Source organism: Ranitomeya imitator, chromosome 3 (assembly GCF_032444005.1).
Source record: "Ranitomeya imitator isolate aRanImi1 chromosome 3, aRanImi1.pri, whole genome shotgun sequence".
Lineage (NCBI taxonomy): Eukaryota > Metazoa > Chordata > Amphibia > Anura > Dendrobatidae > Ranitomeya > Ranitomeya imitator.
In genome coordinates this window covers 814,248,267-814,270,261 of record NC_091284.1, presented here as the reverse complement: position 1 = coordinate 814,270,261, position 21,995 = coordinate 814,248,267, and the positions used below count along the sequence as shown (strand labels likewise).

The 21,995-nt window shown below is 44.6% G+C and overlaps 1 protein-coding gene across 1 annotated transcript; it reads right to left on the bottom strand.

Annotated features, from left to right (window-relative positions):
* Positions 1-598: 598 nt before the first annotated feature.
* Positions 599-20,241, bottom strand: PCF11 (PCF11 cleavage and polyadenylation factor subunit). The gene is made up of 16 exons (XM_069759337.1): positions 19,915-20,241; positions 15,399-15,524; positions 12,706-12,891; positions 12,339-12,542; positions 11,015-12,057; positions 10,751-10,934; positions 10,016-10,409; positions 8,364-9,916; positions 6,944-7,046; positions 4,596-4,712; positions 4,268-4,376; positions 3,994-4,177; positions 3,341-3,496; positions 3,153-3,245; positions 1,787-1,822; positions 599-1,503 (listed from the first exon to the last, which is right to left on the bottom strand). Exons 1-16 carry the CDS (start codon positions 20,080-20,082, stop codon positions 1,285-1,287), a joined length of 4,875 nt encoding a protein of 1,624 aa, XP_069615438.1. The 5' UTR covers positions 20,083-20,241; the 3' UTR covers positions 599-1,284.
* Between the last annotated feature and the right edge of the window lie 1,754 nt (positions 20,242-21,995).

The window sequence follows — 21,995 nt, the reverse complement described above, 5'->3', positions numbered from 1 at the left end:
ATAGTGAGGAGCCATCAGGCTGTGAGGGTAGATATTCAGCAGAAGCAGGGAGGGGGATAGTGAGGAGCAATGAGGCTGTGAGGGTAGAGATTCAGCAGAAGCAGGGAGGGGGATAGTGAGGAGCCATCAGGCTGTGAGGGTAGATATTCAGCAGAAGCAGGGAGGGGGATAGTGAGGAGCAATGAGGCTGTGAGGGTAGAGATTCAGCAGAAGCAGGGAGGGGGATAGTGAGGAGCCATCAGGCTGTGAGGGTAGAGATTCAGCAGAAGCAGGGAGGGGGGATAGTGAGGAGCTGTCAATCAGGGAGAAAGGGTAGAGATTTAGCAGAAAAAGCGGCAGGGAGGATAAACACCAAAATGTAGTCACTCAATTGACAAACTTTCTTAAAGGATTACTCAGCCAATTCTGACATGAATTATCTAAAGTAATATACCAGCCCCAGCAGGTCTAAGATATATTTAGTAATATGTGCAATTTGCTTAGTGAAATGTGGTGACAGATTTACTACTAAGAAATCAGTTGTATACTCCCTGTCCTCTATAGGACCTCATGTAGAATTTCCCCCCATCCCCAAAACAAAAAACTACAAGACAATCCATTTCATTCTAATCATTTTTATTAGTAATTAAATGAGAACATATCATTTGTACTGAAAGCATTCAAGAAGCTGAACACTGAAAATAAAGCGAACGGCCGGAGAGATCTAGCCTGGGTATAGAGTATCTACACGCTTCTTGCCTGGTGCAGACTTCAGTCTTCTACTTAAATTAAAGTTTCCGTTCCGTCATTTACCTGTGCAGGTTTTTTTTACTCGTCCAGTTTCCCCAGTTATAAATAAAAGTTAACCAACAACACAGGGGGAAAAAAAAAACATCCACACTGCCTATAACTTAGCATTGAGAAAAAAAAATGCTGCAATTTACTACACCCATCTACGAAATAAAATAATTACATTTCCAACCAAAAGGAGAGCAGATTTTATTATTTGTTTTACCTCTGAATGGTGTGCATAAACATTACACTCCATGTATAGCAAAAATAATTTTATTTATAATTTACAGTCAGGTGAAAATCATACAATACCTCTTTCTTTTTTTTTACAGTCTGCACACATTTACAGAATGGGCTTTTTTCTTCTTTTTTTACACACATGAAACTGTGCAGGCAGCATAAGAAAAAAATCAAATACAAAAATGTATTCAGTAACCAAATAGGTATCCAGGGCCCGGGCCCCAGCTCTTCGACGGCATTTTTTCCTCTTCTCTCAGTAAACGGTGCGGATTTTTACACCGGCTCGGCCGCTTCGGCTTTGACCTCCGTCAGGAGCGGTATGGATTGGGAGCACTGAGAAGATGAGTTGTCGGCAGTGGGCTCTTCCTTCACTCTGACTGTGGGGTCGGAAGTGTCGGCCACTTCCTCTTTAACAAGTCTCAACATCGCATTCAGTGGGTTTTCTAGAAGTGTTTTACTAGGGGACGGTGAGGAATCTAAAAAGGAGGACGTCTGAAAGAAGAGGGGGAGGGAATGAGTAAATGCTGAGAAGTAAAATCTTGTGATTGCAAAGATATAAAGACAAATGTATAGGCTGCTATATGGCAAGCTTTGGCCTTTTCCCCCCCCAAGAATGTGTTACTAGGTGGCGCTGTTCAGAAAAGGATCACTACCAGTTACCTTTATGGCGTTTTTTTTTTTCCTGCAGTATGGAAAGTTACTGTGAAAAAGTAAAAGTTACTTACAAGACTCAATACATCACGCCGGCACAATGGAGTCACTACACAGTACTTACATTTTTATAGTCTTCGTAGCAGGATGGATGGAAAATCTGAGAAAAGGAAACAAAAACATGTTACGCTAAAAGAAGTACCAGGATAAAAAAAACCCTAGGTGCAGACTACTACTGATTAGATGGATATAGATATTAGATAGATTATAGATTAGATATAGAAATATTATAATACACCATCACACTTCCCGTGATTGAGGCCAATTTTAAATTTCTGCAATTTTATCTTTCCCCATTTCCACAAACCATAACTGATCACTTTGGAGACCAGTCTCTTAAAAGGACTATTAAAGCCAATAAAATGTAAAAAAAATAAAAATAAAAAAATGAAACTTGTAAACCCTCCCCCCTTTTGATCTATTGAAAGTAAAATGAAATACACATTTTTTTTGGTATCGCTGCGTTCAGAAATGTCTGATCAAAATATAAAATAAACCAATCCGATCAGTACACGGTATAACAGGAAAAAGGATCGAAATGCCAGAATTACGTTTTTTTTGGCCACCACAACATTGCAATAAAACACCGTATCTACTGCAAAATGGCATCAGTGAAAAGGTCAGCACAGACCAGACAAAAAAAAAAAATATATAAAAAAATAAAAATAAAAAAAAGATGCTACGGGTTTCAGAAAATGGCAAAAAAAAAAAAAAAAAAATCTTACAAAGTTTGAATTTTTTTCATTATTTAAATCGAACCTGTCAGTCGGATTGTACTTCGTAAAATACAGTGTCAGGTTGGAGCGGTTACACTGACTGAAATGTCAGGCAGCCGGTGGGGGGCTTTATTTGGTAGTGGCCTCATCTTAATCCTTGTGGGCTTAAATGTCAGATCATTCAATCTTCAGTGATCCGTCTCCTATTTTAAATACTGCGCTTTCACAGCTTATATTGTGGTCTTAAAAATAAGTAAATTAACTCGAGCAAAATGGTGGATTCCTTCATATTTTAATCAGTATAATGGCGCCAACCTGACAGTGTCTGTAGTTTACTTGGCAAAATCCTGCTGACGGGTTCACTTTATATATATATATTTAAAAAAAAAAAAAAACACGGTTGTGAAATTGAACCTGGATTCCCCCCCCCCCCAGTTTCTGGTACACTATATGGTAAAATCAATGCATCACTCAAAAGTACAACTCATCCTGCAAAATAAACAAGACCTCATATAGCTATATTGATCGAAAAGTAATAAAAGTTAAAAAGTTATGGCTCAGTCACTAGACTCCTGCTGATAGGAGTCACCAGTGTCCATGTGTGTCGTCTCATAGGAGCGAGCTATTCTCCCACTCAGGTGCGCAGAGCCGTAACGCTGCAGACAACGCATACAGCGGCGGTAGTAACGGACCCGCTATCAAAGCAGCGCTTACCTTTTCGCTGACACACATGGCGTTCTTCAGATGCCACTCCTCCTCCTCCTCATCCCAATACTGCTCAAACTGCTCTTTACAAATGTCACAAATCTGCAAGGAAAAAGGGAAAAAAAAAGTAAATGGATGACTCCAGCCCTTTGTAAACCCAGGTGACATTAAAATAAGTGGTCACTACAATCCGATACCTCATCCGCTCCGGCGGGACCGGCCGGCACACTCTGAAATTCCTTCTCCTTCGCTGCCTCCTGAGTTTTTAATATAACCTCCTCGTGTACTTTTTCGAAGAAATGACTTTTGGCTCTTTCTTCCAAATCAGCAAATTCCTCAAATTCTATCCAATCCTAAAATGAAAAAACAAGTAAAAAAAAAAAAAAAAAAAAAAAAAATATAAAATGTTAGCTTTCAGTTTTGCAATAGATTTTCTGCAGAGTTTAAGGGTATGTGCACACGTCCGGATTTTTAGCGTTTTTTTTGTGGAATTTCGTTATAAAAACGCTATAAATCCGGTAAAAAAAACGCTAACATTATGCATCCTATCTTTTAGAATGCATTCCGCATGTTTTGTGCATATGTTAGCGTTTTTTTCCGCAAAAAAAACGCATTCCGCAAAAAGAACGGACATGCTCATTCTTTTTGCGGATTCCATGACAAAAAGGTCATTCAGGAAAAAAAAAACGCTAAAAATCCGCAAAAAATCAGCGCAAATTCCGCGAGAAATCGGCGCAGAAAAAAACGCGGATTTCTGGCAGAATTCTCAGGATTTTGTCAGGAAAAAAACCTGACGTGTGCACATACCCTAATAGCTTCACGAGCCTCGCTGTATCGGATCAGTACTCACTTTTAGGCTGTAGTACCATCTGCGGTGCGTTATCTTCCTGCTGACATCCTTCTCCGTTCTGTTTTGGCGGTAATGCCAGTCCAAATGATCGGCGTACACATCGGTCTGAGACTTTGTAAACCTCATCCCACACGAGTAGCACTGGATGCCAGTGTACAGGCGGACTATTGTACTCTCATAGCGGCTACAGGAAGACAACAGAGGGGGATTGTAAACTTGGGACATAACTTCACCTTTTACTTGAGGACAAATTTTGAGAGAACTTTTTACTCACTGTTTCAGATCTTCCATAGAAAAGCCAGTGAGGTCGGGAACATCCTGATCCTCCAATGGCTCCTCTTCTTCCTCCTCTTGTGTAGATTGAGTCGCTGCTTCTGTCGCTTCTAGAAAACAATGAGGATGAGAATGTTGCACGAGGTGCCGAGATTTCCCTACACGGACTCTAGGTCCATTATAACCATTTTAATAATGTCCAATCTGTGAACCATCCAATACCCGGAGACAAAATCCAGGGCCTGGCAAAGGTCACAACAACAAAATAAGCAGATTTGATTAGGCGAGAACACACATGCTAGAGCCAATGTCCCATGAGATTTACTTACGGGAAGAGGAGCTTTCAGTCTGAGACGCTTTTAGTATTCCCGTGGAAAGCAGCTTGGAGAATAATTCGTTAACATCGAGCTGACCCAAGTGATTTTCTGGATTTGAAAATGTAGGCCCTGAGAAAAAAAAAAAAAAAGCAAAAACAATAAGCGACGGACACCGTGAAGAGTCTGTACTGCAGTGGTCACCATTATCATAGGCAGGAAGATTAAAAGAAGGTATCAGAAGGGATGAGCTGTCGCTTCTGATGGGAAAAACAGCAGGCTACATGAAAACGCCAGAAAACAGACCATTTTAAAGGGATTTTCCTCATATGACATTATGATTGGTGGCGGCTAGCCCATCCATTATTAACCCCTTAGTGACCGAGCCAAATTTTTGAAATCTGACCAGTGTCACTTTATGTGGTAATAACTCTGCAACGCTTCAACAAATCCCAGTGATTTTGAGATTGTTTTTTTCGTGACACATTATACTTTATGATAATGGTAAATTTAGTTCAACATTTTTTGTGTTTATTTATAAAAAATATAAAAAATTTGAGAAAAATGTTAAAAAATTAGCAATTTTCTAAATTTGAATGATTATCCCTTTAATCCAGATAGTCATACAACAGCAAACCATTAATAAATAACATTTCCCTCATGTCTGCTTTACATCAGCACCATTTGTAAAATGTTATTTTATTTTGTTAGCATTTTAGGAGGTTTAAAAATGTAGCAGCAATTTTTCATTTTTTCAAAGAAATTTACTACTTTTATTTTTTTAGGGACTTATCCATGTTTGAAGTGACTTTAGGGGTCCTATATATTGGGAAACCCACAAACGTGATACCATTTTAAAAACAGCACCCCTAAACATATTGAAAACTGTTGTCAGGTAGTTTATTAACCCTTCAGGTGCTTTACAGGAATTAATGCAAAGTGGTATGACAGAAGTGAAAATGTGTATTTTTACCACCTAAATGTTGCTAACTTCTAAACAGATTACTAGAGCTGTCAGACTCTAAAGGCCCCTTCACATTAAGCGACGCTGCAGCGATACCGATAACGATCCGGATCGCTGCAGCGTCGCTGTTTGGTCGCTGGAGAGCTGTCACACAGACCGCTCTCCAGCGACCAACGATGCCGGTAACCAGGGTAAACATCGGGTAACTAAGCGCAGGGCCGCGCTTAGTAACCCGATGTTTACCCTGGTTACCATGCTAAAAGTAAAAAAAAACAAACAGTACATACTTACCTACAGCCGTCTGTCCTCCAGCGCTGCGCTCTGCTTCTCTGCTCTCCTCCTGTACTGTCTGGGAGCCGGAAAGCAGAGCGGTGACGTCACCGCTCTGCTTTCCGGCTCACAGCCAGTACAGGAGGAGTGCAGAGCGCAGCGCTGGAGGACAGACAGCTGTAGGTAAGTATGTACTGTTTGTTTTTTTTTACTTTTAGCATGGTAACCAGGGTAAACATCGGGTTACTAAGCGCGGCCCTGCGCTTAGTTACCCGATGTTTACCCTGGTTACCAGTGAAGACATCGCTGGATCGGTGTCACACACGCCGATCCAGCGATGTCTCCAGGGAGTCCAGCGACGAAATAAAGTTCTGGACTTTATTCAGCGACCAACGATCTCCCAGCAGGGGCCTGATCGTTGGTCGCTGTCACACATAACGATTTCATTAACGATATCGTTGCTACGTCACAAATAGCAACGATATCGTTAACAATATCGTTATGTGTGAAGGTACCTTAAGGCCGCTATTTGGTCATGAATTGCTATGGCAAACATCAGGACCACAAAATCATGATCTGAGGGCACCAATTGGGATAAAGAAGAAGCCCCCACACTCTGTTAACCATTTATAATGATGTAGTCACTATTGACAGCAGAATCTAAGGGGTTAAACAGATTTAGAAGGTGCAAATACTGATCGTGGCTGATACAGCAAGTTGTCAGCTATAGTGTACAACCAACAGATGCTGGCTTGTCATCTGTATGGGGAGGATATTCTCTTATATCCCAGGTCAGTTAAAAGACGTATTGGCAGTCATTAAGGGGTTAAGTGAGGGGCTGAGCTGCCGACTTAGCGCTGTAGCTCATTAAAAGGTTATTCCCAAAATAATTGGTGCCAGAGCCCTTAGTTGCCAAGATTGGTGGTCAAAACCCAGATGATCAGTAGTGTATTCCCTATCCAGTGGATAAGCTTCCATTAGAGGGTCAGTCCATACCAGGGAGTCTGACGGCAGACCCCAACATGGCAGTACTACAAAGATGGGAATACCCATGCAACATCCTGACTACTGAATTAAAAATCATCTCATCCCCCGAAATGTGAGGAAACCATACTTAGGGGGGACATACCCGGCTGGTTGGGAGCAAACACTCCGGTGTTGGTCATTTGTGTTGAGGGTAGAGGTTCTTGGGTAAATGGTGGAGGTTGAGCCATAGTGTCCATAGGCTGAAACTAGAACAGAATGAAAAAAAAGTTACTACAAGCAGCGCGCTTCCCTTGTAACATGTCATTTACTCCTCAGTCCTCGTCAGGTGTAAATTATAGGTAACTAACTCTTATTTCCAGTGCCGGGCATTTACAGAGTAACAGGTCATCATAAAATGCCCCGATGAAAAGTGCCTGTATAATGTGAACTCAATCCGAGGTAATGATGAGCGAACATGCTCATGCTGGGATAAGGTGTTATCCTCCATGCTCGGATGCTGACAGTGCCTTCGGCATGCTCGAAAAATATGTTCGAGTCCCAATGGCTGTACGGGATTGCCTATATTAGGCCGTAAGACTCGAACAAATTACTAGAGCACGCTCAAAATACTGAGAGTGTCCCCCAATGAAGCAGGAAACTTGGATAACACCTTATCAAGCACGTTTGCTCGTCATGACTGCAGAATCAAAAGTAAAGAATCAAAGATGGATCAAATATGCAATCATCATATCAAAAGGCGTTTAAGGAGATTGTAATAGTAGAGGGCAAGTCGGTGAACAACAGGGTCCCGAATCTTTTTAGAATACAACTGTGGTTGGCGGGTATGGGAGTTACCGATCCACTTACTGTCTACGGCAGTGTTCCCCAACTCCGGTCCTCAAGAGCCACCAAAAGGTCATGTCTTCAGGATTTCCTTAGTATTGCACAGGTGATAACTGCATCACCTTCGCAGACATTAATTCCATCACTTGTGAAATACTAAGGAAATCCTGAAAACATGACCTGTTGGTGGCTCTTGAGGACTGGAGTTGGGGAACACTGGTCTACGGGATTGCTGATGTCAGCGATGGTCTGTTATTAAAGCAGTAAAGCATATGCCACACCACTTCGTTCAAACCCAAGATTTAGGACCCCCATTCTGACAACTGGTGGGGAAGGGGACCCCATTGTCGCATGTCCTGTCTAACGACTGTTACATACGGAGTGGATCGGTGAAAATGGTCTATGCCGAGTACTCTTGAGCTTTTCTAGGATTGCGTATCTGTACGATTAGGAAGGACGTAAATCGATCCTAAAACTGCAGGGGGTCATGTAACAATGAGGAGTTCAAACCTCACACACCAGACTGATCTCTTGCGGCTGGAACACTTTCACTTTATAAGATGACTATACACCTTCAATTTTACAATGAGCCGATAACATAAAACCGTACTACCATAGTCATGAAATCCTACCACCTGCCTGGAGATTTATACCAAGTCCTTATGTTTTGCAGGTGACCGTGCTACATTAATAGAACCTTCAGTTTTCTTCAAGTAAAAACACCAAAGTATATCACTCACCTGTGGATTAGGCTGAAGATTTCCGACAGGCATATTAAAGTGTCCAAATGCAGGCCCTTGTGGATTTTTATCATCAAAGTAAGGTCCAGATGGTCTTGGATGCGGATTAGGAAATCCCTGCACCCCAGGGGCAGGTGGACCAGAAAATCCAGGGCCCTGAGGCACATCGAACCTTTGTTCCGGTCTTTGAAATTGCCCAGGAAACACATTTTGACGCTCGAATGGAACATTCTGCCCAAACGGTGGAACATTTTGTCCGATGGATGTAGGTAAGTTATCAAACCGTGGCCCTGGATGTACGCCGGGCACATCAAATCGCGGCTGTGGATTCGGACAGTCAAATCGTTGAGGCATCAGTCCATCAAACCGTGGTTGCATTTGCATTGGTCCATCAAATCTTGGAGGGGTCTGGTGCCCGGGTGGACCATCAAATCTTTGACAAGGCTGCCCAGGGATGACATCGAATCGTTGCGTGTGGAGTGGTTGGTTCTCAAATCTATGGACTTGTGGATTATCAAACCTTGGTACGTTCTGCCCCATTGGTCCATCAAATCGCATTAAAGGTTGTGGACTTGGGTCAAACCTTGCACCTAGGGGGCCATCAAACCTTGGACCTGGTAGCCCATCAAACCTGGGCCCATCAAACCTGGGCCCATCAAACTTGGGCCCATCAAACCTGGGACCATCAAATCTTGGCCTGGGAAGCCCATCAAACCTGGGATTTGGAGCAGTATCAAACCTTGGACCAGGAGGCCCATCAAAGTGCATAGGTTGCCCGGCCATAGTGTCAAATCGCACTGGTTGATCAAACCGCACCGATGTGCATTGAGGACCCTCAAACCTTGGCTGTAGTAATGGTTGGGAAGGCACATCAAATCTCTGAGGCCCTAATCCACCGTCAAATCTCTGAGGTCCTAATCCACCATCAAACCTCTGAGGACCTTCGAACCTTTGATGGCCCTCAAAATTCTGTGGTCCGGTTCCAGTATCAAACCTTTGTGGGCCTAACCCGCCTTCGAACCTTACAGCCCCCACAGGCTGCATGCCATCAAATCGTGATGGTGCCACTAGTGGGCCATCAAAACCCCCTGTATGTCTACTCTGTGGTCCTTCAAATCTCTGTGGACCTTGTAGGACATCCAACATTTGGTTGCCAATTGGGGGATTTGGAACCATCTGGTTCTGTCCTTCAAATCTTTGCACGAGTTGGTTAACAGGTTGCACAGTCAAATTGTCAAATCGTGGAGTGTCAACTAATTCGCTGTTGAAAAGAGGATCCGCTCTCAGACATGATGTGTCCTCAAACAGCGAGCAGGGCTTTGCAGGAGAATCCAATCTTACATTGGTGTGATCTTCAAATCCTTTGCCGACAGGGCCAGATAATAGGGATGGGGTCTCAATCAATGGTGTCCTCTCATCGAGCAGGCCAACATGTTGTATGCTGTCCTTTCCAATTCGTGCTTTATCGTCTGCAAAGGCCTGATCGGCTTCATTATATCGGGGTCTCTTGGGATAGGTTTCATTGTATGATGACCTCTGTTCTTCTCTTAAACCTTGCGGAATGGAAAAAAAAATGCAATATGAGGACAAAGGAACTAAAACGGGCCAGAAAAGCAACACCGACCATGAAAAATGTCAAAGAGGAAACTCACCTGTAGAAAGCTCACTTTGATCATCGAGTCTCCTGTGAAAATCATGTACTAGCTCGTCCGTGTGAGGCCTTGTTTCCGGTGACATAGCCCTTTGGATCAATTCCTCAAGCTCGCTTTGTCTGGCGTCCACATCCATTTCATCCATATCGAGGAAGCCTTCCATGAAGGGCTGAACCTGTGTTCTTCGCAGCTTTGCTTTGTGCTCGTAATAATTCAACTCGGCATTGGATAGGAGCGGCTTCTTTCGTCCGCCACCGTTGGCGTCATCTGTGGGACTATCCCAAGCGATGTATCTTTGCTTCTCTTCTTGGTATTGGAAGAGTTGGCGAATCTGATGAGCCACCACGAGGAACTCATCCTGAGTGATCTCCCCCAATGTCAGTCGCTCGTTGGCCTGCAATATAGAAAAATGGTAAAAGCTTAGCGTGACAAACTGAACTAGCTGCGATCATTTATACCACTTTACCCACTAGGTGCAAGGAATTGTACGTGTGACTTGCCAGAAAGTATTCACTAAAAACATTCAGACCCCAAATGACAGGCAAAAGTCTCCTAAACACACTGGTTTTCTTCTTAGGTTCTCCTTTATGACCCCATACAATAACTTACATGAACACCACACTGCACACATAGTATGTCATTTGCTGCCCCTTCTCCCCAAATTTCCCAGGTTTAATGCAGAATCTTACATCTACTCTCACAAGATATTCCATGTTTTTAATCTTAGCCATTTACCCTTTCCAGCAATTCGCCCTTGCTGGCACTTGTTAATTCCTTAGGGATTTTTAAATCGGCATCGACACTGAGCCACGACTGTAGCTTTGGCGTCCGGGGTGAGAGAACGCTCTTGTTTGACCAGCTGTCTCGATGTCTTGCTGGTGTGCTTCTGTTACCCTGATGGTGATCTCTGCTTTGTGAGCTGCAATGAAGATATGAGATTAGTCATGGCAGACACTTTTCCGCTCCATTATCTAGCAAGGTGACCTGTACATTACTTACGTCTTGCTCTCTTCCCAGCCGGGCCTCCATCTTTTGCTGGTTTTTGATTCTTGCCAGTTCTCCACATTCTCTTTTGGCTCAGAGCTGGACCTGATCGACGTCTGAGTGGCTGGATCCTGCGATCTTTCCTCCGAGCTTTTCTTTGGCCTCCTGCTATCTCGGGCATCTATCTTTGGGATTCTTTTACTTCGCTCATCTCGTGTGCTAGGTGGAAACTCTTCCGAATGAGACTGTTTCCCGCCTGGTTGGCGCACCTTGCCGATTTTTAGAAGTGAAGGAATTGGGGACAGGCTTCTTTGCCTTCTTTTGACCGGCGATCTCCTCTCTCGCCTCTTGGGTGACAGCAATCGAGTTTTTGGGGAGCGTGATCGTGATCTCTTCCGCCCGGGTGCTCTGCTTGGTTTTGTAGTGGGCTTGTCACCGTCATTCAGGCTTGGCTCACTTTTCTGTATGCCGTTTGCAATCTTGCTCCTGTTTCCTGACTGGCGATGATCAGACGATTTGTGATCCTCTTTTTTGTCAGTGCTTCGCCTTTTTTCCTTTATTTCTTCGGGCTTCCCATCGGCTTTGTCCCGGAGGGGCTTGCGTAGTCTTGGGTCTCGCTTACTCGTGTCAGAGTCGGTCGATTTCGAGTCCTTTGAATGCGATACTTTAGCCTTCATAGGAGAAGGTGACTTTGATTTACCTTTATGGTCTGTATGTGCACTTTCCCTTTTGGGCAATTTATCGCTCGTCTTGCTCTTTTCTTGCTTTGTCGAGGAGCTTACTTTCTCGGCAGCTGCAGGTTTCGCTGGTTTAGGCTCAGGGGGATGTAGGATTGCTTTGACTTCTTTTTTAGATCCTTGATCTTTAGAATGTGTTGAATGCTGACTATTTCGGTTAAGTCGAGGGTCTCTGGTTGGCACAGCAGGCTTCTCCACGGGCGGAGAAGGAACTGATGCTTTTCCTTTGTCACTATGAGTGGAGGTGGGTAGCGAGGCCTTCAGAGACAGGTGAGGAATCTCTGGCTTCGGAAGTACGGAGACAGAACTTGAACTGCTGGCCTAGATACAAAAAAACACAACTGTGAACATTTCCATACCTCCATTGCAGATTACACTCTACATCCCAAGACGATCGGGCAGGACAGTAGTCTTTTTAGATTCCAATAACCGTACATGCAGGTATTTCGAGTGTCGCCTGCATGAGGCCAAGCCTCCGTAACAGATATGGATATATACACCAAGTATTATATCTCAGCACACAATTTATCATGCAATCTGTGCAACTGGATGCTGACCAAACTGGAATCCAGTGTCTAAGCTGGGTTAAACCCCTCACTCACCAGCTGCGCCTTTGTTTGCTCCAATTCCAGTTCCAGCTTCTTTTGTTGCAGTTCTAACAACTGTTTCTGCTTCATCAGCAGCTGCTGCCGAATAACCTGCTCCTGCGACAGCGCCGGCTTCTGCACCTCCACAGGTTTCACAGGTGGGGGGACACGAGGTGCCGGTTTTGAAGTTGAGATGGCAGTTTTAGGGGCTTCATCAGACTATTGATTGAAAAAAAAAAAAGTTTCAAAAAATATATAGGATATGAGCAAAACACTACCACCGGGATAGAAAAAATTATTCTAATTTTTCTGGCAGACAAAATGAAAAAAAAAAAACAAACAAAAACAAAACAAACAACGGAAATGCATTTCTTGGACTTACTTTGTTAAGGAATTTGGGATTCACATGGATGCTGGGCGAATTGATATTTGGAGGTAAAGGTTTGATGGGCCACGCTGGGTCCACTTGCTGGACCCGTACATCGAGTGCATACAGTTTTTTGGAGGGAAATATTTCCTCCCATGTGGACCTTAATTTGTATAAACTTTTCCTAGTGTTTTCATCCACCTAGAAACAAGAGAAACATTGTGTATTGACCGTGCACTGGACAAACCGCAGCAGATTCACTTTCAGGGCTCATTCAGACGGCTGTGGATCTCGGGCCGCAATGTACGGACAGGATACGGCTTTCCTGAACCAAACCGCGACCACTCTGCATTAGTGGTCCGTGATCGGATCAATTTGCACAGGCGTCTGCATGAGCCCTTACACGTATTTTACTGTCTGGTACTGCATCGTTTTTGCCTGGTGTATTTCCACCTATTCTCCCAAATGTGCTGTTTGCATTTTTTTTTTTTAATGTGTATTTTAGAGCAGAGTTTTACTCCTAAATCCTTTTATATAAAGGCCCCTGTTAAAATCTACAAACATTTTACATAAGATGATTCAGGCTGAAAAAAAACTGTATATACTCTGGTTTCTGCACCTCCGTTCCCGAGATATTGCCCCCTCTTTCCTGCATGTAAACTATTCCTCTGCCAATCTGGCAGGTTTATCAACTCTTCCGTGTCACGCCCAGTTGGCTAAAAGGACTAGATTTACATATACGGAAGAGGGATTAACATCTCATGAACGGAGAGGCGCATAAACAGAAAGAACATTCAGGAGAACATAGAAAAATATTTAGAATTGAGAGTCCTCAGTGGTTGATACCTTTTAATGGCTAACTGAAAAGATGGATTATTTTCAGTTAGCGATTAAAAAGGTATCAACCACTGAGGACTCTCAATTCTAAATATTTTCTATCTACTGGCTAACACGGTACAAGGATATATATATATATCTTTTCTGTATCAGGAGGATAGAGGCATTTACACCAAATTAAAGAAAATACATACATAATGATGGCAAATGCCAGAAAAAAAAAAAACCCAACAATGCATGAAGCAAGATATAAATGGCTGGTCCCATGTTACAAAGTTACTGTCAAGTTCTAATTCACTCAAGGCTAGATTAGGATACTTCCTTCACCAACACTATAAGCGACTTAGCCCGGTGGGCGAACCCCTTAACACAGAAGGACCTGTCCGCTCTACTGCAAAGTGTCTATTAGCAAATATCAGCACTTCCGAGGATTTTGCTCCTAAAACAGACCACTCGGGTGTTTGTTTTTTTTCTTATTGCCCCATTTGTTGGCAATCAGTAATGTGTTTTAATACTTACCATTCGCTGTCCTCCGCCGTTTCCTGCGCGGCTCCGCTCCTCTCCTACACCCGTGACCACAGCTCTGACTTGCCTCATCATCCAGCCTTGTTTTAGGCCTCAAACTTACGTAGAGAAAGTGACGTCTAGTCCACAAAGTCGCTGTGTGACCTGACAGGTCACAACTGTGGTCACTTGATGCAGAGGACCGGAGCGAAGCTGGAAACGGCTGAAGACAGCAATCGGTCACCATTTTAATGCACTCAGTGATTGATAAAGGGCAAAAAAAATACGCTGTGGGGCTTTAACTCCCAAGTTTAAAGGAATTGTCTGGTCTTGTCTGCAGACTACCAAATTGTCACAATGCCTGCAAATGTCTCCAGGCCAGACGCTCTCATCGCCGACATCGGGAGAATATTGGCTGCATGGTGTGCAATCAGACTTCGTAAAAGACTGGACAACCCCTTTAATGAATATAGTTATGATTTACCTTGGCAATAAATGTCAGATGATACACACCCTGTCCAATCACAGCTTAAACTATAGGGACACACTTGTCAGGGAAGGCCCTAGCTGGAAAAGGTACCATTAACAAAATTACCACCCACAGATGGGTGCTCCTGGATATTGTCTGTTTAAATCACACTGAAAATGCAATTATCAATGTTGGCAGCTATAAAAAGCAAACAGTAACACCCAGTTGCCTAATTACTCCTATATCCTTCCCCAAAAACAGATATTGGAAGCACAAGTATACACTAAAACAGACATCAGGAAAGCGGAAGGGTCCTCTAAAAAGGTTGTAAAAAATTAAATGACAACCTTCCCAGTAAATGGCGCCACTGTCGTCCATGAGCTATTCCTCACTATAGCCTGGCTTCACCACAATATTAACCCTGCTGTTGTCTTCGGTCTGGGGAGACCGATTTTGAACTTTGGTATTTTTTGGGGTGTTCAAGATGCGGTTCTGAAACTTGTGGTTGATTGACTTAAATGAGGATGGGTCGGTCGGCCACGGGTTTCAGAGCCGCATCTTGAATATTTTAAAGAATATTGAAGGTCAAGGTCGGTCGTTTTTGACAGAAGACAACAGCATGGTTAAACCACAGTCAAACAGACAAACAACAGAACTCAGTCGAGGGTCTCAAGAGAGGCCTGGATGTCTTCCTGGAGCTTAACAGACAACAGTGGGGCCGTTTCAGGGTTGGGGGGCACAATAACAGCATAGAAAATACATTTCATGATTAAAGTGACCAGAACTACAAAACTCCCCACCGCTCTCCAGCCCCCCTACAACACAAGGTTTGCAGTCCCCCCTTTATGTGACAAGAACAGAGGTACAGTGAACATGAGAAAGAATAATGAATCTATACCTTTTCAAACACATTAACAAACGTGGAAACTATGTTTTTAGCAAACGCTGTTTGATAGTTTCCTCCGACATTTTTAACAATGGAGTCCATGAGATACATGACTGGAAGCTTCTCTGTACTAGGCGCCTAGATAAAAGAAAACTGGTAAGTTTAGTAGGACATAAACCATTACCCCATGTCAGATCCCATCTGTATACAAACCAAGGATTATATATACGTTACGTCCCATACATTACTAGAGGACGGGAGGCTGGAGGTTATAAATTAGTGTTACCATCACGTCATTGCAGCCATTGCTTTCTATGACATCCATTTTTTTTTTTCCTAAATTATTATTTTGTGTTAACAGTTCAGTTATCAAGCAGCGCTTGTTTCAGGAAATCCATGGCCGGATAGCATTGCTCTCCACATTTGCGTGCGTCCATCTGGCAACAGCTGAAGATACACTTAGTAATAGCGGAGTAAAGCTGCATCTTCCAGAGCATAGTCCAGATGTGTACTCGTCCAATGTGATCGGTAGCGCTCCTCCCAGACATGTGTCACCTGTTACATCAGTCACATTAGTCACCAGTACGTGCTTAGCAGGTTCCTCCAGTCGTCCTGCTCCCACCAGAGGAACGGCAGCACAGTCCACATTCAGGTTTATATATGTGCGTCCATTGTTGTGGAAATGTGTTTTATAACAAGCAACTGATCCGAGAGGAAAGCAAGCAATGTAAAAAAAAAAAAAAAAAAAAAAGGGGGACTGGACAGAAGAAGAAAAACCATGGCTGCCCTTTTTGGCAAAGGTCCGCACCGTACCCGTTTACAGCCTGTGCACAAAGCAGAGAAAAGCAGCCATGTTTCTCTACTCCTGTAGGACCCCTTTAAAGGGCTTCACCTCCACCGCAGCAGGTAAATGACCTGGTCTCTCCCAGTCACATATTCCCTGAAACCGTCCACGAGACACCAGGTCATGTAGATCTGCACTTTTACATCTGTGTTAATAACTATAAAGGGCAATCATTAACCCGCCCTTCTGTAGCTCAAAAAAAAAAAAAAAAAAAAAAAAAAATGAATGTAATCTATAAAAAGGAGAAAATATGGCCGAACCCTGAACGTGACATTACATAATGGCAGAAGGTTATCGTCTAATGCCCAGTAACCCGACCCCCAACCCAGATATATAATTTACCTACAAAGAGAAACCCTATGGCCTCAGTAATAGAAAATAACGTAGAGTCAGCATGGCAACAACTTGTCTCATATAACCATCTGGATAGCTAAAGAGAAGACCCCCCTCCTGCCATTATCACACCACCTTCTGCCCCAGCCCCCCGCCGGCAGCAGCAGGTATCTTGTGAATGGAACACACAGCGTACAATAGAAAACAATGGTAAATAAAAAAGACAAATACATATTTGATACATTTTATTTGCAGTTTGCAGCATACCAGTCACACACGGTAAAGCCATTTATTGAATAGATCGGTGAACTCATACTCAACATGTGGTTAAAGCATGTAGGGTGGGGGAGGGGAGGACCCTGGCAGCGCCGCTGACAGCTACAACGTGACTATCGATGACGCGGGCACCCAGAAGGCTGACTCACTACGTATCATACAAAACCTTATCACTACCAGAGACGGGGGAGGGGGAATATACCTCAGCTACCCGTAATACTACATGGCATAAACGTGTGGCCTCATCCAATGTCAGTCATTAAGGGGGACTAGGGGGGTCTACAGTTGTTTGCAAATAAGTTGCTGTTTACTGCATAATGAAAAGTTCTGCATCTGATCTGATACTTAACGTGAAAATTTCTAGCTCTCTGCTTGCTGTCAGTGAATAGGAACACAGTTTACATCTGGTAGCAAAAAAATAAAAGCATCACAGACCTAACCCAAACTACAGTTGTACCCCAGGGGGAAAAAAAGCCACCATACAGCCCAAAATATTGATCAGTGGGCAGTCCTGGTGATGAAACTCGCTGAAAGGAGAAGGTAGAAGTACTCAACTAATACACAAGCTATCGCATGGTAGTGCAAAGGCTCAACAGAGACCAAAAGAGTGGGGGGTCTAAGTTCCGGGGGTCTTCAATCAACAGGGCTTTAAAAGGGTGATGACATCAGAGGCTTTTTAAAAGTTTAGTTACACTTTAAGGCTATGTGCACACGTTCAGGAATTCATGCAGAAAATTCCTGTGAAAAATCGGACATTTTCTGCATGAAATCCGCAAGAAAACCGCATGCGTTTTTTGCCGCGGTTTTGCCGCGGTTTTTTTCGGACACTTCCCAATGCATTTTGCAGTGGGAAATCCGCAAAAAAAAACGCAAAAAGATAGAGCATGTCCGGATTTTGTGCCTGATGCGTTTTTTATGCGGAAAAAAACGCATCATGTGCACAAAACATGCGGAATTCATTCTAAATGATGGGATGCTTCTTGTATGCGGTGTTATAGCGTTTTTATCGGGAAAAACCGCGAAAAAACCGGAACGTGTGAACGCAGCCTAAAGATTTTCCCAAGATCAAGTTATCCCTCCTCCTCAGCGGTCCAGCCTCCAGTTATCAAGCGAACGTATGAGGGATGCACATGTGTGGCCTCTGCCGAATTCATTGTCTATGGGACTGTTTGAGAAGGTGAAGCACAGCACTTGGTTACTGTCTCAAATGGGCAGCGTTAGGGACGGGTACACCTTGTTGTGGTGGGATGGCTTTTACTTTTTTATCTAAATCATTTAAACCTAGAACCCGATGATGTTATCTACATGTACTCTCACTGCTTATTTACTTATTACAGGGTATTAGCTCCTTTTGTTTTAAGCTTTGGTTCGGGTGGACAGCTCTGCCCTATTTAGGTCAGGGTACTACAGAGCCCATTCTCAGGATCGGAGCGGGTCCCTGCCGATTTGGGGAAAACAAAAATAAAGCTTAGGAAACAGTTCTCAGAGTTTGTAACATTTGTATCCAGTCTGGACACTTCTCCAGGGAACAATGTGTCAGCCTGAGGATCATCTAGACAAGATACCATAGTAGCAAACTCAGCTGTGACAACTATTCGGTCAGGACAGGCTTTGGCCCTCCAGACTGTCCCCATCCTATGGCAGCAAGCAGAGATGCGGAAAAGTATTGTACAACAAAAAGATGAAGAACTTTTCATTTTAGATTACGGGGTTGTCCGGCATTTACGTTGCCAAGAATTCCACAAACCAGTAGGAAGCAGATGGCAGGAACACGTAAATTGTAACACCCCTGTCCTGTACCTGCACTACAGTCAGTGTACAGCGAGGCTCTGGGGTGGCCAGTGTGGATTCCTTAGGAGTCCGGTTACACATGTCTGACATTCAAGGCTCCAGTGCGGCCCGGCTGCCGTCTCCTGACCCGAACCCCACAGCCCTGTATGAGGCTGCAGACCAGACAGCCTGGATACCAGGAGACCCGGCCGGATTCGGTGCCTCGAATGTCAGGCACGGGCGGTACCCATTCATATTACCAGTTATTGGCCTAGTTTCCTACAGATTTGGGGCACTGTAGACTCATTACTAAATGACGGACAACCCCTGGGAGCTTATTTACATAAAACTGGAGTGCCCCTTTGAAAGGCGGCCGGATACTTTCTGGTAAAAAGTTTCAAAAAAAGTCATCAGCAGTTTTGTTCTCTAAACCCCCCCCTTCCCCAGTGACGGTGGGGTGGTCTTCTCTGGATCTCTCGCAGCCAAAATGGCGACTATCACGTGACTTATTCTGCTGCCTCATGGGCAATTATAGCCAAGCTGTGTAGCCTGCGCCTTCCTCCCTCGGACACCATCATGGAGGCCTTTCAGCACTTACTGGACCCAAAAAGTCTCGTGAGGCCAAAAGTAAGTGACGAAGGCCTAGTAGATCATGTGACCTACCTGCACCCCTGGAGGCGGACACATGGGTAAGTCACATGACTGCCGCCATTTTGACTGTACCAGACTTGGAGACCTCCATTGTCCTGTGCAGCAGGGAAAGGGGGTCTTTAAAAAATAAAAATTATATATATATATATATATATATAAATAAAATCAGTTGATGACATTGTCAATAACCTTGCTAGTAAATGGCTGACCCCTTTTAGGGCAACATTTAAAGGGAATGTCTATGTGAAGACCTTTAAGGCTCCGTGCGGAGCGGCGGCCATTGCTGAGATGGGACATGGACGGCCTCTCCCTGTACTATGGCGAAATACAAGCAGGAGATCTGACTCTACAGAGGTAAAAAAAGAGGCTAAGACCAAGGGGGGGTGGGATGTGGACCCTCTACCTGCCCCTCTAAAATGTGATCCCTTTAAGCCGCCATTTTGGAAGAGCCCCCCCCCCCCGTGAGCCAAGAAGGGAACATAAGGGGTTGATGCGGGGTCCTGACCTTACTATGGGGGCAGCGAGAGGAGGAGAGCTGAGGTAAAGATGGCCGACACGTCAGAAAGCGAGGCCGGCCGCCATATTGGATGGTGAAACAGGGCAGGGACAGAGAAGGGGACACGGAAGAGAAGAAAATGCTTTAGTCATAAAAACCTTAGCGATTTGCGCTTCGATAAGAGTGACGATGTCCCGGGCGAACTGCACGTTCTCCTCGGCGAGGATGGTCAGCATGTTGATGTGCGGCTTGCTGTTGAAAGTCAGGTCCTCCAGGGAGGACTGGTAATCCCGGCAGGCGTCCTCTCGGGCCTCGTCGGCCGCCATGGGTGACAGTGGTGAGGCTGTGTGTCCCCCACCCCAGGAGTCCCTACAATGAGGCGGGTGAGAGCTCACAGCATGGTGCGACAGAGAGGAGCCGGCGGCGGCCGCCGGGAGTGACTGCTCCGCTCCGCCACTGGCGACGTCTTCTAACAAAATGGCGTCGGTCACCGCCAGTCAGGAAAAAAAAAAAAACTACCACAGGGCAGCGACAACCCTCACTGCCGCGTGTGATTGGTCGGAGGGAGAAGTGACGCAACGAATAGGCGTTTACCGGGCACGCCCACTTTGGTGACATCACGCGTTATGGTATCGGATTGGTCGCTATGAGAGTTTATTTTGCATAGCAACCGGATAAGGGGAAAGCGCTGAGTGCGGGCCTGTATATGTGTCCGCGCCTGCGCAGTCTCCTCCCGAAATGCAGAGCTACAGGACCACCGTAAACATTCATAGACCCCCCCAACTGAATACTGACTCCAGACAGACCCCCTCTATGTATTCAGACAAGACGCGGACCTCACACCAGACCCCTAAATAAATGCAGACCTCAGGCCAGACCTCTAAATAAATGCAGACCTCAGACCAGACCCTTAAATAAATGCAGACCTCAGGCCAGACCTCTAAATAAATGCAGACCTCAGACCAGACCCTTAAATGAATGCAGACCTCAGGCCAGACCCTTAAATAAACGCAGACCTCAGGCCAGACCCCTAAATAATCGCAGACCTCAGACCAGACCCCTAAATAAACTCAGGCCAGACCCCTAAATAAACAGACCTCAAACCAGACCCCTAAATAAACGCAGACCTCAGACCAGACCCTTAAATAAACTCAGACCTCAAACCAGACCCCTAAATAAACGCAGACCTCAAACCAGACCCCTAAATAATCGCAGACCTCAGACCAGACCCCTAAATAAACGCAGACCTCAGACCAGACCCTTAAATAAACGCAGACCTCAAACAAGACCCCTAAATAAACGCAGACCTCATGCCAGACCCCTAAATAAACGCAGACCTCAGACCAGACCCTTAAATAAATGCAGACCTCAGACCAGACCCTTAAATAAATGCAGACCTCAGGCCAGACCTCTAAATAAATGCAGACCTCAGACCAGACCCTTAAATGAATGCAGACCTCAGGCCAGACCCCTAAATAATCGCAGACCTCAGACCAGACCCCTAAATAAAAGCAGACCTCAGACCAGACCCCTAAATAATCGCAGACCTCAGACCAGACCCCTAAATAAACGCAGACCTCAAACCAGACCCCTAAATAAACGCAGACCTCAGACCAGACCCTTAAATAAATGCAGACCTCAGGCCAGACCCCTAAATAAACGCAGACCTCAGACCAGACCCCTAAATAATCGCAGACCTCAGACCAGACCCCTAAATAAACGCAGACCTCAGACCAGACCCCTAAATAAACGCAGACCTCAGACCAGACCCCTAAATAAACACAGACCTCAGACCAGACTCCTAAATAAACGCAGACCACAGACCAGACCCCTAAATAAACGCAGACCTCAGACCAAACCCCTAAATAAACGCAGACTTCAGGCCAGACCCCTAAATAATCGCAGACCTCAGACCAGACCCCTAAATAAACGCAGACCTCAGACCAGACCCTTAAATAAACGCAGACCTCAAACAAGACCCCTAAATAAACGCAGACCTCATGCCAGACCCCTAAATAAAAGCAGACCTCAGACCAGACCCTTAAATAAATGCAGACCTCAGGCCAGACCCCTAAATAAACGCAGACCTCAGACCAGACCCCTAAATAATCGCAGACCTCAGACCAGACCCCTAAATAAACGCAGACCTCAGACCAGACCCCTAAATAAACGCAGACCTCAGACCAGACCCCTAAATAAACACAGACCTCACACCAGACTCCTAAATAAATGCAGACCT

What these genes read in the sequence shown, in the direction of transcription:
- PCF11 (XM_069759337.1), bottom strand. Translation starts at nt 20,082, where the DNA reads ATGGCGGCCGACGAGGCCCGAGAGGACGCCTGCCGGGATTACCAGTCC. An exon ending in ATCCCAAATTCCTTAACAAA is followed by an intron (nt 12,543 to 12,705) that starts GTAAGTCCAAGA and finishes TTCAATCAATAG; the next exon opens with TCTGATGAAGCCCCTAAAAC. An exon ending in AGGGCGAATTGCTGGAAAGG is followed by an intron (nt 10,410 to 10,750) that starts GTAAATGGCTAA and finishes TCTATATTGCAG; the next exon opens with GCCAACGAGCGACTGACATT.